Source organism: Nematolebias whitei, chromosome 11 (assembly GCF_014905685.2).
Source record: "Nematolebias whitei isolate Nwh7 chromosome 11, NemWhi1, whole genome shotgun sequence".
In the NCBI taxonomy this organism is placed as follows: Eukaryota; Metazoa; Chordata; class Actinopteri; order Cyprinodontiformes; family Rivulidae; genus Nematolebias; species Nematolebias whitei.
This window is the reverse complement of record NC_056508.1, coordinates 28,786,192-28,807,417: the sequence shown is the minus strand read 5'-3', so window position 1 is coordinate 28,807,417 and position 21,226 is coordinate 28,786,192. Positions and strand designations below refer to the sequence as shown.

Below are 21,226 nucleotides of genomic sequence, written 5' to 3'. Positions count from 1 at the left end.
AATCGCTCTGATCTCTTAATGCTGCAGATTTGTCAGAAATAGTTTGTAAAATAATATGCATTGCTTAAAGGTTACTTTAACCTGCTTAAATGTGGACATTAGTTGGATAAATGGATGTGTGGTGCTCTCTAGCTTCAAGGTTACATAACGATAAGTATGTTTAAGTGTGTTCAGTTAAATCAATGACCGCTGAGTGCAAGATCATCAAATATTTTTTTTTTGTTTTCAGTGGCAGGTGTTAATATTTTGATTTGTTAATCTCCTTTAGACTCAACTTTACACGTGATAAATGTGAGGTGAAGTCATCTCAGTTTAGTCAAAAGGATTTGTTCTTTTCCTTGCAGCTGTGATTGTCACCTCTTTGACTTTCACCTGGAAGAGTATGAGAAAGTTGAACAAAGGAAGCGTTTCTCTTGGGTTCATGCACGGCCTCTGCATCCTGCTCACCTTTCACCTTGCAAGTGAAAAGAATTAGGAGATACAGCTCAGCCAATGTAAGGCTTTTTTTTTTTTTTTTGAATACTTTCCGTCAGGGGCTGCCCTTCAGAGGTTAGGTAATACAGGATGCCTGGCTCCAGTGGCGTCAATGTGGAGGGTTCCTGTGAGGCCCTGTGTCGAACCCTCGTGTCTCAGAACGGCCTACAGAGAGAGACCACCGACATCTCCCAGTCTGTGCTCTACACGTCGCTGATGGGCCTGCTTCTGGTCGCTGACGACGAGGTGTGGACACGCAAAACTTCAGTTTGTGGGTTGAAATGGAAACCATTGAGATGGGAGAAATCATGTAACGGCATTTAGACATCGGTTCGCACGTGTTTACTCACCCGTCGGTACTCCTTGTGTTCTCTAATTGGATGGACTCTTCAGACTGACCTCGTTTGAGTAGCTCCTGTTGTGCTAACGAGATAAGAAGGCTAAATCTGTCCAGCCAAAGTTAAACACAGGCCAGCATGGCAGGGTTAAAAAAAGACACTGCCACATGAAGCACGGGTACAGCCAGGGGTCAAATAGGACGCGTGGCATACCAATTACACAACACGATGCAGTTGTTTGGATCTAGTTTTACTTTACGTGTTTCTTGAAATTATTATCTTTTTTAGAAAGAGCCACTTGCTTTGGGAAGTGGAAGGCTTGGCCTCAGAAACATCGGAAACACAGTAGGTGTTCAGATGAAGCCATTAAAAAGATTTATTTACAAAAAACGAGAATCTTTTTTGCTTCAGCTCATCGCTCTGTTTCTGTTGTGTTAGTGTTTCCTGAACGCTGTGGTCCAGTGTTTGTCTCACACACGTGTCCTGCGAAACTATTGTCTCCTCAAGTCTTACAAGCATGAGAAATACTCCAAAGAGGAGGCCAAGCTCATGGACGGTGTGCTGCTTTCTCTTCTTTTGCTATTCATTAATCCTATTTAAAACTTTCACTCCCTCATATTGATCATTTCTTTTTCCATACCAGCTTTTTCTCAGGTGCTTTCAGGTCTCTGGGACGTGCCTGAAGGTGACACGGTTGTAAATCCTCGAGAGTTTTATAGTATTTTCAAAGAAGCAGTGCCTTACTTCAACAGTTACAGGTAAAAGTATTCCCCCCTTTTTTTTACAATGTTTATATCAGCAAAAACTTTTACACATTCAGCATGAGGTGTTAGGACAGTGTGCTCCGTCACCCAGGACAGGGTAAATTCAAAAAGGTTTACGACAAAAACAACTGGACTTTATCTTGTAACGGAAGACATTTCGCTTCTCATCTGAGGAGCTTTCTCATTTCAAAGAACTGATTGTGTGGGATTTGAGTTCTAAAGCTAATGTAAGATAAATACATATTCGGATTGCCCTATCACTCCTCGCAATCAGGGTTCATTTTTTTCATTCATTCATTCATTCATTCATTCAACCTTTATTTATACAGGCTAGTCTCATTGAGCCATGAGGACTCATTTACAAGAGAGACCTGTTCCAGACAGAACATGTAAAGTACAGACAACAATAACGGTAAACTACAGTAAAATGCAGTTAAAAATAAAAGTAGTGTTGTAAAACAATCAATCAAAGTGCCATAGAACAGGGTGAAATGCTAAAAACAAAAACGTATTTGCTTTGATTTTTCTATTGACATCATCAAATGCTTAAAATCCCCTAAATAAGTCAAGGAGGACAACTTCAGTTCCTGTTGCAAGGTGTTGCAGGAGCAAAGTAAGAAAAGGCCTTTTTTGCCAAGTTCAGTCCACACTGAGGGAACACTGCAGGTAACGATGGACAGAGAGCGCATGTTGTAACTGCACTGATGGTGTGACATGTGGTAGGAGATATAAGAAAGTAGCAGACCAAGGAGTGATTTCTAGATGAAAATGAACCAATGTGAGAGCCTACATGTAGAAAATGACCAACTGACCAAGGAGTACAGAGTACAGTGATGAGTACAGTAGTTGCAACCAGTTATGAATCTTAGCGTGCCATGGTAGACAGCATCCAACATCTGCAAGGAGCTGGCAGGGGCATCCATGTTAGTGATGTCACCACAGTCGATGGCTGGTAAGAAGGTAGTGGTACAAGGTGTTTTCTCGCATTCAGAGTTGAGCAAGATCTATTTCTGAAAAAGAAACCCAATTTTAATTTCAGTTTCTTTCTGGGGCAGCTGTGGCTGCGTGGTTAGAGCAGTCGTCCTCCAATGCGAGAGTTGGGGGTTCGAATCCACCAGCAGTCACATGCTGAAGTGTCCCTGTGCAAGACACTGAACCCCTCATAGACTCTGATGTGTGTCCCATAAGTGTATGAATGTGATCTAAAGCACTGATTAGTCTCTTTTTTTTTTTCAATTAGCTTTGTATAGATCTAGTAGAGTGCTGTATGAATGGGTAAATGAGGACACAGATTGTAGTTTAAAGCGCTTTGAGTATCTTGAAATAAGATAGAAAGGTGCTATATAAGTACAGTCCATTTACCATTTCTTTATCAAGTTTTTGATATGTGGTTTAAAATAGAGATGTGCATTGACCAAAATTCCTAAGTTTTTTTTTTTTCATTTAGCCTTTATTTATCCAGGTTAGTCTCATTGAGCCACGAGAACTCATTTTCAAGAGAGACCTGTTTAGGGAGCACATGGTGGGGTTAAGGACCTTTCTCATGGGCCCAGAGTGGGGCGAATGAGGGTGGGGGCAAGTGTGGGTGTTTCACCTACCCCACCCACAATTTTTTTGATGTTGTCGGGGCCGGGACGTGAACCGGCGATCTTCGGATCACAAGCCCACCTCTCTAACCTCTGCGCCACCACTCCCCACAAGATGTGCATTGACCAAAATTCCTAAGTATTTGTAAGAATCTACGAACACCATGCATGGATGAGATAGGAGGAAGAGTTGCTGGCACGGACTTCCTGTTGGAAAACAACATCCCTTTGGTTTTTTCAGCATTTAGCACCAGCTTGAGATGGAATAAATCTGACTGAATGATGTCAAATGCAGACTGTAGAAGATGGAACACCTTGGCAACCGTGTTAGCTCAGCAATAAGCAACTGTGTCATTGGCATAGAGATGCAAGAATGTGTCAGGAAAGTTTTGACCTACATTATTTTTATAAATTGTAAAAAGAGTGGGACTTAAAACTGAGCCTTGTGGCACACCATTATTGATCGTTAGGTAGCTAGATGAGGTACCGTTAGCTCAAACACATTGCCTTCAACCTGAGAGATATTTTGAGAACCAGCCAACAGTGTGATCTGAGAAACCAACATCTGAGAGCTTGTTGTATAAGATGTCATGATCTACAGTATTGGGGTCATTAAGGTCTTTGTTAGTCTGACTCATGTTAGGACAGTGCTACCAAACAACCTAGGAAACGCAGCACAGCATTCATTTTATGTCAGTTTTTTTAAAATAAGTTCATAAATGCTTTTTGTGCTTTTTGTGTCTGACACATAACTAAAAGTTTTGAATGAATACATATCACCTGCTGCAGAGGTTCAGACTTAGTTCAGAGAAAGTATGGAGTCATAAATTTTTTGGAATGTTATTTTCAATCTTATGTGCTGTAAATGACTCAAATACTACCACTTCATATTTTAGCACAGTATCTGTAAAGCTGCCTGAGTTATAGCCATTTTGTGTTGGCTGATGATGAATAACTGTGGTGTCCATTTTGAGTTGACTCCAAATGTTTATCAGTTGAAGATGTACATCTAATGAATTTCTGGGAGTTTCATTCAAATTTGTCCAGTGGTTCATGAGATTTTTGGCCATAGGCACACAAGGACACTGGCAGGACTTCAGCGGCGGGTGATGATAGTGAGTTTGTGTCTCTTTGCAGTCAACAGGACGCTCAGGAGTTCCTCAGGTTTCTGCTGGACAAGCTCCACACTGAAATAAACCGCAGACCAAATGTTAGGAGAATGGTGAAGGAGCCCGAGCAAAAATATGGCCGATTTAGGTGCGTGGCGGGGGTGGGGGGGTGAATGACCTCTGTTCTTCTCTTGTTTCCTGTGAGAACGTATTTTGCTCTTTTTTTCATTTTTGTGAAGAATTTCGGAGGAGGCAGCAGCCGTGTGGAAGAAGCACTTGGAGAGAGATGACAGTGTGATCGTAGGTAAGGAGGGTTGTTGGTTCACTGTCCTCCATCAGGTTCGTTTGAGGAATCAACTCAGTCTTGTCTCTTCTCCGTCACAGAGCTGTTCTCTGGCCAGCTGCGGAGCTCGCTTCACTGCTCGGTTTGCTCGCACTACTCCACCACGTTCGATGTGTTCTGTGACCTGTCGCTGCCTATCCCCAAAAGGAGCTCTGGGGGGAAGGTCACTCTGCGGGAGTGCCTGGACCTCTTCTCTCAGGAGGAAAAACTCGATAAAGAAAACTCACCCGTAAGACATCACTAATCCCTACTGATGCTTTATTTTAACTCTACTCCAAAGAATACTCTGGAGAAAACCCAAGCTGTTTGTTTCTGCATTTTCCAGATGTGTGAGAGGTGTAGCAGGCGGACGGAGTGCACCAAGAGGCTGTCCATCCACAGGTTTCCTCAGGTCATAGTGATCCGTATCCTTGGCAACACTTCCTGTGGAGACAAAACCAAAAGTGGTGGTTATGTACAGAAATGTTTGACTTAACACTCTCAAACAGACCTCAATCGTTTTACAACATCCCGGTGGTCGATCAGTAAAAGCACAGTGTATGTGTCTTTCCCCCTCACAAACCTGGACCTTGGACGCTACGGACCCATCGACTGTGGTAACTGTTTTTTCATCTTTGATTAATAAGCAAACTCACCAAGTGCGAGTGTTTGTAACAGTATAGAGTAAATGCTGCTGGAAAGGTTGCACAAACTTTCTGACATTGATGGAGTAGAGAAATTAAAATGTTCGAAATTTGTGTGAAGGTATTTGATTTAAAGAAGGGGTGGGGGGAGTCAAGGCTTCCAGCTGGACCACAGTTATACTTCAAACCAAGAAGAACTACCATAACTATTTTTTCTGATAGATTTGATTGATGTTTCATTTAAGCATGATCAATATTTGACCAACAAACGATGAGGGCATTTAATTGGTAATACAATTGACTATTCACATAGAAAAGCTAAAATTCAATGAAATACACAATTCTTTGGCTTCTATTCTGCTGCTTTTCAAAGCAAATGTGTACCTTGTAATTTTGAAGCCCACAGTTGTTTAGTTGTGAAACCAGAACATATTTTTCTGAGCAGAAGTGGCAACAAAGGTGAGGACAAAACCGTTTCGTACAGACCGAACAACAAAAACTAAGACGGAAGATGATTCTTGCAGTGAACTGGTCCTATATGAACAAACTGAATCAATGATAAAAGCCAGGCCACATGCAGAGCAGCATCCACTGGACAGATGAGCATGAACATTTGTTCAGATCCAGACTAAGCTTACATGACTGTTTTTGTTTCTATGTAAATCAAACATTGTTTTATCGTAGCCAAGTAAATCAACTAGTCTCAGCTCCACTGAGCTCAACTGCACTTGCTGATTACAAGAGTTTTAAAAAAGAACCAACGCAGAGGTGCACATAGAAAGAAACAGACTGCTGACTTCAGCAAAAGATTCTCTAACCCACAGACCTTCAATTCTCAATATTTAATTTGAATATCCTCAGTTTTAAAATAAGAGTTTGTGCTTGGTTCATGTTGCAACATGAACATGTAAACAGCTAAAATTGTTTGTGTCCAAATCTTCTGAGCTTAACTTTAGTTCTGGTTGAAGTCCCTGTATCTTTTACCTCCACAGGTTCTGTTCTGTATGACTTGTATGCAATATGTAACCATGCTGGGACCGTAAACATGGGCCATTACACAGCCTGCTGTTTAGACGACAATGGTTGGTGCTTCTACAATGACTCCAGGTGGGACGTGTCCTGCTGCAGAATGGGTTCTGGACTTTTACTCAGCGGTGCTTTGCATATCAGTTATATGTCGGGGCATCTTTTCTGTGATTCTGAACCTGTTTCTTATCATTTCCCTTCATTTATTCCCTTACAGTGTGACCCTGCTCACAGAGAACCAGCTTCAGACCAATCAAGCTTATGTGCTGTTCTACCAGCGCAGCAACAGCACCGCCGTCAGCAGGAAATAGTCCTGCGAATGAACGACTGAGCCAGGCAGCCAATCAGAACGTCTTTCCTGTGTCCATAGAAACTAATAAAAGCTGCAGTGTTGTTACCTGGACATCTACAGTAAAAACGTCTCAAATCTCAATGAGCACAACTTGTGACTACAAGGAAGAGACAGAGGTCACGCTCAAGGTCACGTGGACTGGATCTGAGAAGGAACACGGAGAGCTCAGACTGTAGCCTCGTGTCTAACTCCCTAATTCTCAGGCAGGAGAGAGTCGTGAAGCTGTGATGCACCTCATGGAGAGCTCCTGTATCTCGTACAGTGATCATGATGTATGCACAATAAAATGTTCAGAGACATGATTCATGCTCGCTAATCTGAGCATAAATACTAACGTTGAACTAAGTAGAACAAAGTGTATGAAAAGGTCATATTTGTGCAAAGACTATTTTAAAGCCGACTTATTTTAAAAATTAAAAGATTTTATTAGAAAAATGTCAAGACACTGTAATTTCTGTTTTTTGCCAAAGTTAAACACTGAAAGATACAATTTCAGGTAAATGTGCACATTTTGCTGAGAGGCTAAAGATTTTTTTTTTTACTTTCAAGGCAAATGGTTGTCAGGAGAGAGGCGAACGCTGATGCACGAAAGCAATAAACATTGAACAGATCAAGCCTTGCCTCATCAGTCACTGTCTGAAGTATGAAAATGAAAGTCAAAAGGACAAAATTCATCCATCCATCCATCCATTTTCTTTACCCGCTTATTCCATTTTGGGTCACGGGGGTCGCTGGTGCCCATGTCCAGCAATCACTGTGCGAGGGGCGGGGTACACCCTGGACGGGTCGCAAGTCCATCACAGGGCCACATAGAGACAAACGAGACAAACAACCATTCACTCTCTCACTCACACCTAGGGACAATTTAGAGTTACCAATCAGCCTAACATGCATGTTTTTTGGACTGTGGGAGGAAACCGGAGCACCCGGAGAAAACCCACGCATGCACGGAGAGAACATGCAAACTCCACCCAGAAAGGCCCCTGGACCGGGGTTTGAACCAGGGACCTGCTCGCTGAGAGGCAGCAGCTCTACCAGTTGTGCCACCGTGCTGCCCGGACAAAATTCACCTTTATAGAAATGAGAGCCATGAATGGGAGTCATTTATTTATTTGGTTGCACTGAAATTTGCAGCCGTCACAAATTCAGACAAGAAATCAACAATAAACACCCCAAAAAGAAAGAAAGAAAACCTGTGACATCTATGACTTGAACATACAGTAGATAATGAAAATGAAAGTCTGCCTGCATGACAGACCTGAAAATGTATTGTTTTTTTGTATAAGGAGGTGTAAAAAAGGGGGGGGGAAACAAAAAATATTCAAAAATCTGTTAGAATGGGTATATTTAAGGTATACTAAGTAAATGGACTGTACTTGTATAGCAGCTTTCTATCTTATCAAGACACTCAAAGCTCTTTACAACAATCTGTGCCTCATTTACCCATTCATACAGCACTCTACTAGATCTCTACAAAGCTAGTTGAGCAAATCATTCTAAAGAGACTAATCAGTGCTTTATCACATTCATACACCGATGGGACACATCAGAGGCAATGAGTGGTTCAGTGTGTCTTGCCCAGGGACACTTCGGCATGTGACTGCTGGTGGATTTGAACCCCTAACTCTTGCATTGGAGGACGACTTTTCTAACCACTCAGCCACAGCTGCTCAAGTAGGTCACTGCTCCATACTGCAAATACAAAAATAATTTTGTTCAGGCCCTGAACCTTCTGAGCATTCGGTTAATGAGTAAAGTGGTTGTTTAAAGTTAAATATGTAATTGTTACACACAATGAGCTAGTTTTGTGAAAAGGTGCAATCACTGCTGCAATTGCAATATCCAGGTTTATTTTCATGTCTTGCTGTTGCCCCTATTTGACGCAAGTTTTAGATCAAACTCAAAGCCCGGGGGCCAAATGTGGCCCTCGTTAAATCTTATCTGGCCCCCAAGATGATATTTTAAATGTAAAATACTTTTATCACTTACATTTTTTCTGTAATCTTTTATTGTGATGTCAAAAGCACAACAGAGAGCATCAAATGAGACCAATCAAACTCTTGTTGAGGAACCTGCAACCAAGAAAAGATGTTGGGTATCTGATTTGGGTTCATGTAGATTTTGAAACTGACCCTTAGTTTGAAAAAGGTTTTAATTTTGGCCCCCTTTCGTAGGTGAGTTTGACACCCCTGCTTTTGATATTTTCTACTCGTTACACAACAGTTTTACCTTACAACACATGTGACCCAAGTCTGTGTTTGTAGTAACTTATAAAACTGTTCAGATTACAGTATATTTGAGATAAATTGTATGTTAACCTTAAAAAAAATATGTAGTGTTTGGATTGTCAACAGATTAACAAAGGTTTGAGACTTGAATTGAACCCAAGACAAACGATGCTGAACACGAGTGCATGCGTGCTAGAGATGTGCGGAGAAACAGTCAAATGGGCAACAGGTGAGAAAGTCTGCCAGCCTGCTGCACAGCTGAGAGCTAAAAGAGATTAAATGTGACTTGTGAAGTTCTCAAGTGTTGAGAATATTAATTGTGAATCTTATGTAATATCCTGATGCATGCTCAATAAATCTAACAAGGTTAAGTCAGATCCTCTGGATGGATTCTTGTAGAATTCGTCCAGGCGACATGACTTAACCTTGTTAAATCTTATGTTGTAAAACAAAAAGATTTCAGTGTGAGGAAATGGCCCTGTGATGGACTTGCGACCCGTCCAGGGTGTACCCCGCCCCTCGCACAGTGATTGCTGGACATGGGCACCAGCGACCCCCGTGACCCAAAATGGAATTAACGGGTAAAGATAATGGATGGATGGATGGATGTGAGGAAATGCTTTCAGCTCAAGGCAACATTTATTAAATATTTTTACTAGTTGGATCAAGACCAGAACTGAGGATCAGTTTAATTGAACAAGAAACTAACTTGCACGCAGACTTGGCAATTGTCTTTACAGCAGATGCCCTTCCTGACACAACCACAGACCCCCGAGCTACCACAGCCCTCTGTGGAGCAGAGAGCTGCCATCTAGGGTGCCCGTGGGAGCAGATAGTGGGATTACAGACCTTGCTCAAGGGCCCAGAGTGGAGCAAATGAGGGTAGAGGCAGATGTGCTTCATCTTTCCCACAGACATTTTGATGATGTGGGGTCAACCCAGCAACCTGCCGATCACAGATTGTTGCTAGTATCACTCAGCTCTCTGTGAATAGCAAGCAGCCATCAGGGCACTAAGGTTGTTGGGCTGATCCTCCTTTTGCATGTGAACAACTAGTTTTGGATGTCACCAGCAAACAGGTTGATCCACTATGAGAAGGTGCTGTTTATAAGACTGAGTTTGTTGCAGCTCCTCATACTGAAGAAGCATTTTGGTTAAAAGATTAAACGTTTCAACTAAGAAGAACCCGTCCAGAGGACCTGACTCAACCTTGTTAGACCTGAGAAACACTAGTCAATATTTATTGATTGTATTTGAAACATAAATTAATATCAGTTGTAAATTACTACTTTTTTTTTTTTTTTCATTTTTCCCTAGAAAATGTTCCTGAAAAGTGGAATCCTGAAGTGAACTTTTACCCAAATGTTCCCCTTATCCTGTTTGGGAACAAAATCAATTTTCTTAATAATGAGCACACCAGATGAGAACTTGCCAAAATAAAGCAGGCATTAATAGTGCACCCCACTTCTTTAATTTGTTCAAAATTGTTCATTATTTGTGCTCTGCCAAAACCAAAGATGGTGTGAGGGAACTCTTTGACATGGCAACTGCAGCAGGCATTATGTAACATTGCACTGCATTGAGTGTCACTGTGACTATACAAGTTAATTTAATTAGGAAAAATACGACGATCCCAGTTAAATGATAAATTTTAATTTATGGGCTTAGATGTAATGAATGCTAAATGATCACAAAGCAAAGTTGACTGCATAGAAACAGACTGTGTTCAACATTTATTTCTGTTTAGAGTAGGTCTTGGATGGGCAATAAAAAATAACTAAGCATGGTTAAATTGCACCAGACTAACTGAACAAAATACATTTCCAAACATTTTGGAAACCATAACGCTTATAACTTAAAATGTATGACAAAAAATAAAAATCCAGGTTCGACTCTTTGAGTTCACGTATTTGTTTCGTCCAATCATCTTTTACGTAACATACATTCAACTGACAACCAATCAGTCTTCAGAGCTTCGTGTTTTGGCCCCGCCCACTTGTATATTTCACTGTGGCCATTTTACGCTAATTTTACACAAAATTAAACGCTTCACTCACCTGGATTTTAACGTGACATTTCCGGGAGGATTGTCGGTTTCACGCGTTGCTGGTAAATGTTGCTCCAATTCTGCTAAAGGCTCTTTGTATTTTAACAATGACAGCTGTGTGCGTATTGTTTATCTAGCTTAGGCTTGCTAGCTAGCCGCAGGCTAAAAGAGATAGCTTGGCAGCTAACAGAGAGATGACCGCCATGCGACATTGTTAAAAACTCACAGTTAAAGAGTAAAAAATTACGTATGCATTGCGTACGCATCCTATTGATTACTTATAATCAATATAAATAATGCTACGGCACTTTTTGCTAAGTTTTGTTTAGTACTGTAATTTGGTTAGCATCGATAGTTGTAGAAGTCTGCATCGTGCAGCGTTTATTTGTACTATGCCTCTTATTTTAGGAGGTTAATTTTAAAATATTGTTTCTCATCTAACAGTGTGAACAGAAAAAGAACAGAGTCTTGAAGCTGAATTATTGGGTCGATATGGACTATGAACTGAGGTAAGTAGAAGTTTTTATTTTAAATTGTCTTATTTGGTTGCAGAAAAGGATCACGCAATATATATAGTATCTATATATTTTTATCAACAGAGGCGGGCGAGGTGATCGCATAGGTCGCTATGGCAACATGAACAATGACCACAACTTTCGGGACATGGACTATCGAGATTATGAAGAGGATGAGGAGGCAGGAGCAGAGGATGATGGAGTATACAGCCACCACGAGGGGCCACCGGGTGTACCTGATTTCTCAGCTGGTTTTCCCCAAGATGGTGTACGATTTCACCACCGAGGGAATGGCAGAGGCAACATCAGGAGGGATAGGAAAGGCCACATGTGGCCCCCTTTTGCTCATTCACACCCTGCTGTGGCCCATCTCATCCACCAGAGAGAGAGTGGACCGAGGTCTGAGCCACCACATGTGTTTTTTCATGAAAGGGGTCGACAAAAAGGTGGAAGAGGCTTTTTGGAAAAAAATGCTTCACGCTCAGAAGGTAGGATGGGCAACTGGGATCCCGCTGATACCCATCCTGAGCAGATGGAGTTTGGCGCAGGTAGACGGAGGGAGGAGGACAGGTTCTTACGTGGAGCTGGACGGAGGAGGGTAAGACATAGATGCATGGTCTGCAACATATTTTACTGTTCTAGTTCGATCATTAATAGTTATACAATCAATTCATAGACTTTCCCAGTGACAGCAGAGGAGCATGGATGTGGAAATATGATCCAAGACCTGTCAGCTGAGGATCTGGATCCAAGGGACCAGGACTACCGTATCGATTTGGATCACAACGAGAGGCCCAGTAACATTATCATGCTTCGCATGCTTCCACACAGTGCTACAGCCAATGAGGTGCATTTTATTTGAACAAGACTGTGTTGATAATTGGATTTTCTTCTTTTTTATTGTTGTTGATTTTAAATCTAAACTTTTTTTTGTTTGTTTCTATTTAAAGATCCGAACACAACTCCAGGAGCAGGGAATCCAGCCAAGAGAGGTTCGGCTTATGAGGAATAAATCTTCAGGTGAGGACATGTCCACAGGCCGAGAGTTTTACTCCGTTTCTTTCCTCCTTGTGTCAGTGTCATTGACTACCAGCTTTGTCAGTTTTACAGCTCTTAATGTTGACTTTGACCTGCCTCTTAAATCTACGTCGTGTTAGGAGTGAGCATCTTCACTTTCCATTTTTTATTCTTATTCTTGCTGTTGCAGTCTTTCATAAAACTTGAGCTTCTGGCTTAACGGCTTGTGCAAAGCAAGAAAACTTACAGGTTTATGCTCGTATACAGAGCAAACCTTCGCTTAGTTTCCCAGTTTTATTACGTTGGTTTTCTGGTTTCTGTACCTGTGCTACGGTTACCAGGGCAACATCCACGCAGTCTTAAAGAAGCATCCTAATAATTTAGGTTTTCACGTTAAAATGCAGGCATACAACAAAGTTCATTTCATAGCTTCGATTTTTTTTTTTTTTCCTTTGTTGCTCACATTGTCTTTACCCTTTTGTGATTCTGCTTACCATCCTGAAGTTAGTTATGTATGAGAAGTTACCGTAAATTCACAAACTAAATGTGTCAGATCAGAAGTTAGCATTTCAAGCGAAGTGTGTTTGTGTCATTGTAGTTACGTTTGGGTGTGTGAGCAGCTGAATTCAAACATCGCAGCTAATGCTTGGCTACATGGGTGTCATTACTATTCAATTTCTTTTCTCTAATATTTTTTCAATTAAGGTCACTGTACAGTAATACTGGTCTCTCACAATGCTAACTTCCTGGTTGTCTATAAGTTGTGCTTCTCTGACGCTGGCACTCTTACACTCCCCAACACTACACTCCTTTTTTCTACGTTAGTCATTCTCTGTTTTTAAGCCTCAGTAGTGCGGTTGTATAGGTTTTAGTTTTTTTAATTCATTTTGTTTATATATATATATATAGATTACTGTTTTTAATGAAAGATGCTAGCTAAATATGTTGTACAATGTTATCAGTCATGTATATTCATTCATCACAGTTGTAGCCCGGCAGACGATTTTTCAGAAATGTATGTGTGTATTTGTTTGTGTGTGTATTTTGTTGGTGCCTGAGTGCTTCATCATTCAAATCCAAAGATCTCAGACCCAAATTGATGAGTGGGTAGGCTTCTCTCTCATTCCTTTATCCTGATGAGTAACGTAACGTTGCATCCTCCCACCTTGTGCGGGCTACTTGAGGGAGAGGAGATGTAATGATGAATTTTATTAGAGCTGATTTAGGGTCTCTCTTTTTCTCTCTCTTTATCTCCTCTGTACATGAAGCACTAACCCAAACACTGCGTTGTTGTTATGTTGTTGTTCGGTTGCTGTGGCGCTGGGCGGTGTCCAGGTCAGAGCCGAGGATTCGCCTTCGTCGAGTTTAATCTCATACAGGAGGCCACGCGCTGGATGGAGACCAACCAGGTCACTCTCTCCAACACAGACACAAATACACATTCAATAGATTAATTCTGAGGGACAGTAGTTATTATGATACACAAGCCACAACACGCCATAAAGTTTTCCAGTGAAATGTAGAAACTCACTGGAAAATGATAACTGCCTGAGGTAGGTTGGATTTCATATAGAGTATATATTTTATCTTTTTTTTTTGTTTTTTATATTCATACAAATTCCACAAACAGGCAAATTTATGTATGCATTGTGCTTAAGCTTGTCTGTCAGTTTATGAAGCCCTAGTCACCTTTTTTTTCCAGTATAACCTCCTCTTTTAACAGAGGACCCCCACTTTCTTTGACTTTTTTTTTTTTTTATGTCTGTGTCCAGATTTTACAATACCACCTCTAGAATAGTGTGCCAATTTGTCACAAGGTCTTTTTTTATATATATAAAAACAGAAACAGTGTTTCATTTTATTTTATTTTTTTATTTTTACTGGGTTTGTTTTCCAGTCATAAGAAAATTAGGTCAAAGCTACTGTCTCTGAGGGGTGAAGGTGATGACACTTGTATGACGTGTTGTATACTGTGGAAGGTTTCCCCTTAAGGGGGGAGGGATAACAATTGATCAAAAACACGGGTGTCCTTAAAAATGGATGTCCACGTCACTACACGCACACCATCTCAGTCCGTCCGAATTTTCTAAAGCTGAAGGTTGCAGTTCTCTTGTTCTTTCTTTCAACCTCGGCTATCCCCTCTTCCTCTGTTTCTCTCCATCTCCTGCCTTTATTTCATTTTTTTTCTCATCTCTTGTGAGATGAGGCCTCTCTGTGGCATGTGGCCAAATTATGGGTGATATTCATTCTTTGTCCTTCCTACTTCTCTTTATTTTCCATTCAGGGAATGTTGCTGATCCTGGGACAGAGAGTGTCGATGCACTACAGTGACCCCAAACCGCGGGCCAACGAGGACTGGCTCTGCAACAAGGTTCTGTGTGTTAAATTAAGCCTGTTAGACTTGGGCCTGATGTGAAATTTCTTCTGGTCCTGCTTATACAGCTCTCACTCTGACCCATTCAGGAAGTTTTCTAACAATAGCTCATTTGACATTCTAACAGTGTGGTGTGCAAAACTTTAAAAGAAGGGAGAAGTGCTTCAAGTGCGGCGTGCCTAAATCAGGTAGTTAATTGGAGCTGTTGTAAATTGCTGAGATAATCTCTTTTTTTATACAGTAATTACATTATTGCATAACTGTGATGTTCCCTTTCTGTAGAGGCTGAGCTGAAGTTGCCACAGGCGCAGAGGGATTTGCCTGTCAGTCATCAGAAGGAAGGAGCCCAAGGTTTACTGCCTCTACCGACATCCTACCACACAACTGGTCCCAGTGTCCCGCCGGGCCATGCTGCCCAGCAGGCTGATGTTGCTAATGACAGTAAGCCTGTCAGTTTATTGTTCTTGCCACAGCAGTTTTTTCTTGTTAGACCTGGGAGGAGCAGCTTTGTTTACAACGTATATGTTTTTGTTGCACAAGTAACATTTTGTGTAGTGTTTTTAGTGTTATTTTGTAAACAAACAAACAAAAAAATCATATTTACTGTTTATTACTAAATCAGTAGCAGAAATAATTAGGGATGCATGATATTGGATTTTTGGCTGATATGCCGATACGTTAAAACTTATTTGTCCGATACCGATCATTTATACACTTTCCTTTGTCAGAACATAGCCCTCTTGTCTTATTTAGGCTTATTTGCTACAACAGTTGTGTAAGAGCTGGTGACAGATATTCAGTAACAGCCATATGATATACATAGCACTTTAACTTATATTAAATGAAAAGTGTTAAATGTTATTTATTAGCATTAGTCACCTGCGATGCTGTCTCACTTGTGGAGGCTTGTTCCAGGTTCCTAGCTGCAGTGTGGGATCCTCTGCACTCCTGTGCATGAAGGACAGACTTTTTAAGTTCAAAGTTTTTATCTATCCATTGTGCCGTAAGACTAATCATGCTAACGGGGCTAATACGACGTCCAAATGTCTGTGGTAAAACTCACCTAAGTGCTGTCGGCTATTAACTTCTCAATGATGTTGGAAATGACGGCTTGTAGCTCGGGTAAGGTTAAGTCAGAAAAGTATCTCCGACTGGGGACGATGTAGCGAGGCTCAACGTAGTCCATAAATCTTCTGAATCTGACATCCTCACCAACAAAAAATAAAACTTCCACACCACCGACATTTTGAATTTTCCTCTCCGCCGTGAGTTCAGGTAGGCGCACGTAGCGTCGTCATGTTGTGCTGCCACTGCAGGCAAAACGGCGCCTTTTATATCGGCGAGTTATTTTAATGGAATGGCCGATGTCCGATATTGAACTTTAACGCTAATATCAGCCAATACTGATACCATGCAGATAATATCGTGCATCCCTAGAAATAATTTGTTGCATGGTTTAACACAGTGGTTCTCAAACTGGGGTCCCGGGACACCCGGGGATCCGCGAGCTGGTGATTGGGGGGTCCGCAAAATTTTTATTTTTTACAAGCACGTAGATGTTTAACAGCCCATTAAAATACACTAAAATGCAGGAACCACATCTACTTTATTCAGAATTTTCTGAGGGAAGTCCGCCCCTACCCCTGCCCTATATTTGCATTCTGGCATCAATCGGTTTACAAAGGAAGCCCTGTTACTTGGTATGACTACTGATGTCAAGAGCTTTCTGTAATAATTTGAAGAAGTGGAAATACTTTTATGTTCGTTAAGTGAATAAGTAAAGTTTTAAAGAGATTTTTGATTCTGTTAATTTTCTCAAAACTGTAATTTTTGGAAGTTGAAATTAAAATTTTTGCTAATTAAGTGTGTCTTGAATGAAAAATACCCTGTGTTTAAAAGTATAAAAATTGTATTAACACTATTAAAGAACAGGTCTTAAGTATTTGTTGCACAAATATTTCCATTGCATTAAAGAAACGAAGACAATTATTTAATAAACATGAGGGTTATGAGGGGGTCCCAGAACCCAAGAAGTTTGAGAACCCCTGGATTAACAATTATTATTATTATTGTTTACTTTTACAAATATATAATTTGTACACTTCTCTTTTACCAGCTCTGATTCTAAGAAACCTTGGTCCTCATACTTCAGTGGAAGCCATTTTGTCTGCTTTGACTCCATTTGCCACTCTCTCCCCTTCCAATGTTCGTCTAATCAAAGACAAGCACACACACCTCAACAGAGGCTTTGCCTTTCTGCAACTCTCTACAATAGTGGTAAGAATTTGAAAGACACATATTCACATAGTCTCTGCAAATAAAGTTGCATCTTAAAGGCTTGGCATACTTACTAATGTAGAATAAGTAACTTGGCAAATGCTGATTTATTTATAACAATAATGTCTTCAGATTTGATGAATTTGTGTTCATAACCTTCTTGAAGATATTTTGTAGATATAGTTTGAAACAATAAATGCATCGACCGTTGCTTATGTGAAAGCTCTGTGTGCTTTATGAACAGGAGGCTTCTCAGCTGCTCCAGATCCTGCAGGCTCTCCAGCCACCTCTGTCTGTCGATGGCAAAGTTGTTGTGGTGGAATATGCCAAAGGCTCCAAGCGGTAAACCCTCACTCGGATTTAGCCGCAACAGAAACATTGTTGTTCACATTCAGATGTTATTAAATGAAATTCAGCAGCCATAAAATTTAAAATCCTGTTTTTTTTTTTGTTTTTTTTTTGCATTAGTGATGTCTTTGCAACAGACAGTAGCAGAGTGAGCGCTGCTACAGTGGCCAGCACAGCTATAGCTGCTGCACAGTGGGCCGTCACTCAGGTAACTTATCTGACCCAACCTCACATTACTGCAAAACAGAGACTTCAAGAAATAAATAAATAAATAAATAAATATATATATATATATATATATATATATATATATATACACACGTTTGTATTTTATTGTGGTTTTGTTGTAGCATTGTGTGGCATGTCTATTTTTCTCTCAATTCTCAGAACGCATCAGGGCAGGATGTAGATGCAGCAGTCTGTCAGCAGGGGGCAGCAGTAACCTACAGTCAGGAAGGACTCAAGTATTCTGGACCAGACAACATGACAGACTCCAGGGTTGCTGCCTTGTCGATTGCAGGAGCGTCTTTAAATGGGGCATACCCGGGAGGAGGGACCACAGGTTCTAATCAATACCAGATCAATATTATTTCAAGATTATTTTATGATCTACACAACTGAACGCAATGGTTTTTGATTGAGTTTATTTGCTTGTTGACAGCTGTCACTTCATTGGAGGCATTAAAGTCTGGTTCAGCAGCTGTGCAGCACTCTCTCATTCACCCGCAAGAGGCTCTTGTCACCCCAGCCACCACACAGGTACAACAGTACTGTTTGCTTTACCTTTTAACATTTTTTATTTTGTGTATATACATGTACCATATGTGGTGCGAATGACAAATAAACTTTGACATGCCCAGTTGAATGCTGTTATTATGTTTTAAAAGCTCTGTCTGCTTACAGGTTGAGATAGTGGGAAAACCACAACCAGCTACTTCTAGCCAACCTGCAACTCCGGGTACTGAACATGAGCTAAAACAGTACCGTAAGTTTCATTTCATGTTTCTAATGACTGCAAATAAATAAACTATGAAACAGTATGAGGTTGGCCGAAGCAGAAGTTATTTTATTACCCAGTAAGACTTGAAAAATCTAAAAAAAATAGTCACACTGATGTGAATTTTGCTTTGCAGCTGTTCCAGATGTGTCTACATATCAGTATGATGAAAGCTCTGGTTATTATTATGACCCATTGACAGGACTTTACTATGACGCAAATTCTCAGGTAATTATTGTGTTAAACAGATATTTGTTTATGCAGATATTAAACTGGTATCCTTCCTCAAGTTTAACTTTCTGGTTTTGTGTATTTCTTCCCTGGGCAGTATTACTACAACTCTCACTCTCAGCAGTACATGTACTGGGATGGAGAGAAGCACACTTATATTCCTGCTTCCAACCAGTCCGACTGTGAAGGTGCTCAAACAAAAGATGGTGCAGCCTCTTCAGACTCGGCTCCATCTTCCTCAGGAAGCAAGGAGAAAAAGGACAAACCAAAGAGTAAAACTGCTCAACAGGTACTGTTCAAAGACAGCCACACACAGAAAGCTGACTGTAATTTTTGCAAATAAATATGCACCCAGTCTTTCTTTTTTTTTTTTAATTTTAATGTATTAATTTAGATTGCCAAAGATATGGAGCGTTGGGCTAAGAGTCTCAACAGACAAAAGGAAAACATGCGCTCTGTCTCTTCGTCCCCTGCCGCTGGCCCTTCTGCTAACACACGAGCACCTGGGCAAAGTTTATTGGATGACTACAGAGAATCTGCAAGCGCTGATGCAGGCTATGCAGTTCTGGAGAAAAAGGTGAGTGACCCTAAGATAATTGATTTTGAGTGTTATGGCATCAAAGCACATTGGAAGACTGATTAACAAGCTTGTGCAGATTTTATTAACTGAATGTTCTTTTACAAACTTTTTTTTCTCTCTGTTCTGCAGGGCGCACTGTCTGAAAGGCCACAGAGCTTCCTAGACCAGATTCGACTAAGTACAGAAGTAAGGATAAATAGGTTTTTCTAACTTTTTTTTATTACTAACAGGTGTAGCTACGTTGTTTTCCACCCTGTAGCATATTGTCATTGTCACTCTGATTTTTTTGTGTAATCTGCCACAGTCGCCTCCTCGGCAGTCTGGTCTCGTCCCGGCGTACAGTGCAGAAAGTGACAGCGAAGATGAAGGAGGCGACAAAGATGAGAAGGAAGGGAAAATGACAGACTGGGTTAAACTGGCTTGTCTGCTGTGCAGAAGGCAGTTCCCAAGCAAAGAAGCTCTCATCAGGCACCAGCAGCTCTCTGAACTGCACAAGGTAAATCACATCACATACACAGATTGGATAGTTTGTTTACAGATTTTGAGGGTACACTGCTGGATATGTATGAGCAGCAAAACAGAAGTGTAACCGTTTGAAACAAAGCATTAATGATCATTTTTCAGTGCTCGTCTGTTCAAGCAACAAGCATTCTGACAGCAACCACAGCAAAGAATGCTCTCTACAATAGTTACTATGCTTTATTAGAACACAGCAGTTGTGCTAATCTGTTATTTGGCATTTGCACAAGTGGATTTATGAGTAGCTCAGTCTATTCTGCATGGACGCTGTGTATGAAACACCACAAGGAAGGCAATTATTTAGTTACTAAATGGTATTTTTTTATCTTATTGTTTCTTGCCCCTCTTTATCTGTTCTCTCAGCAAAACTTGGAGCAGAGAAAAGGTCAGATGGAAGCTCTTGGCGTAGAGGTTAGTCAAGTGTCAAAGGCTGGTTTGAACCGCTCTGTTTAGATTTACTGTTCACTATAGTGTAAATGCACTTTTTCAAATCTTGTCTTTTTTTTATTTTTGATGCAGAGACGAGCCGATGGATCTCCTGAAACTAAGAAGAGAAAGTTTAGCCCTGTGTAAGCTGTAGTGATGTCAAAGATGCTGACCAAATTATCAAGTCTTAGTTTGATTTTTATTTTTTATGTTTATCTTTTTTTTTTATAGGGTTGTTACTTTTTGTTATTTGCTTGCTTGTGTCTTCATCTATTTCTTCTCTCCTCTTTTCTGTAGTGATGGAATCACAGGCACTAGTCTTGGTGCAAGGATGCTGCAAGGAGGCATGAAAAAAGGACTTTTGTTGCGCAACAAGCAAGTGGAGTGACCACATTCTTTAAACTTCCTGACCCAGAAAACACCGTAACCCACATACAATTCTTCACTGTTGACATCTTTAATAAAACCTAATTTTGGGTAGAAATTATAATTACCTCAACAGTGGTAATGCTCGGTGGTGGTAATCCCATGGACATATCCTCCTGTAGCAGTAGATATTGGAATATTGCACAAATTGCACAATTTTGCTTGCTTTCTGATTGATGCAGTTTTCATCGAACAAACTCTTGTGTATTATTCAGATTTTATGTGGTTTGGAAAAACACTTTCTTTTTTTTTAAATAAAAGATTGATAATGGCAGCAAATGAGAATTTCCAATATTAATGTCTATGCACCGTATAATTTTAAGTTAAAGCTGTGTTCCTTTCCATTCAGTGAATGGTTGTTCTGGGCATAAACTGTATATATTTTAGAATGAGCACTTTTCTACAGTTGAGGCAAAAGCGATTGTAACCTTTGGAAATAGATAAGGTCACATTCACTACCATTGTGAGATGAGAAGTGTTTCATTATCAAACTGGAATTAACATTGTAATAGATACCCATGTTTGGAAATTATTTTTCATTTATGTATTTGTATAATAATGTGACTGTTTCATCAAGCTAATGTAAGTGAATTAAACACTTTCATCTACTTTGATGTCTTGAATGA

General features: G+C 40.5%; 2 protein-coding genes across 2 annotated transcripts; both read left to right on the top strand.

Annotated features, from left to right (window-relative positions):
* The first annotated feature begins 564 nt into the window (after positions 1-564).
* Positions 565-6,574, top strand: usp21 (ubiquitin specific peptidase 21). The gene is made up of 11 exons (XM_037684106.1): positions 565-720; positions 1,101-1,157; positions 1,251-1,368; positions 1,456-1,570; positions 4,300-4,419; positions 4,511-4,575; positions 4,656-4,843; positions 4,940-5,018; positions 5,103-5,210; positions 6,230-6,344; positions 6,481-6,574. The coding sequence occupies exons 1-11, from the start codon at positions 565-567 to the stop codon at positions 6,572-6,574; spliced, it is 1,215 nt and encodes a 404-aa protein (XP_037540034.1).
* Positions 6,575-10,856: 4,282 nt separating this feature from the next.
* Positions 10,857-20,753, top strand: rbm10 (RNA binding motif protein 10). Its single transcript, XM_037684836.1, has 23 exons — positions 10,857-10,952; positions 11,335-11,399; positions 11,490-12,003; positions 12,082-12,252; positions 12,356-12,425; positions 13,758-13,831; positions 14,707-14,793; positions 14,924-14,984; positions 15,079-15,237; positions 16,913-17,073; positions 17,318-17,415; positions 17,542-17,629; positions 17,809-17,983; positions 18,083-18,180; positions 18,325-18,406; positions 18,555-18,646; positions 18,747-18,938; positions 19,044-19,226; positions 19,359-19,415; positions 19,534-19,725; positions 20,112-20,159; positions 20,268-20,317; positions 20,472-20,753. The coding sequence occupies exons 2-23, from the start codon at positions 11,383-11,385 to the stop codon at positions 20,560-20,562; spliced, it is 2,760 nt and encodes a 919-aa protein (XP_037540764.1). The 5' UTR covers positions 10,857-10,952; positions 11,335-11,382; the 3' UTR covers positions 20,563-20,753.
* The last annotated feature ends 473 nt before the right edge of the window (positions 20,754-21,226 follow it).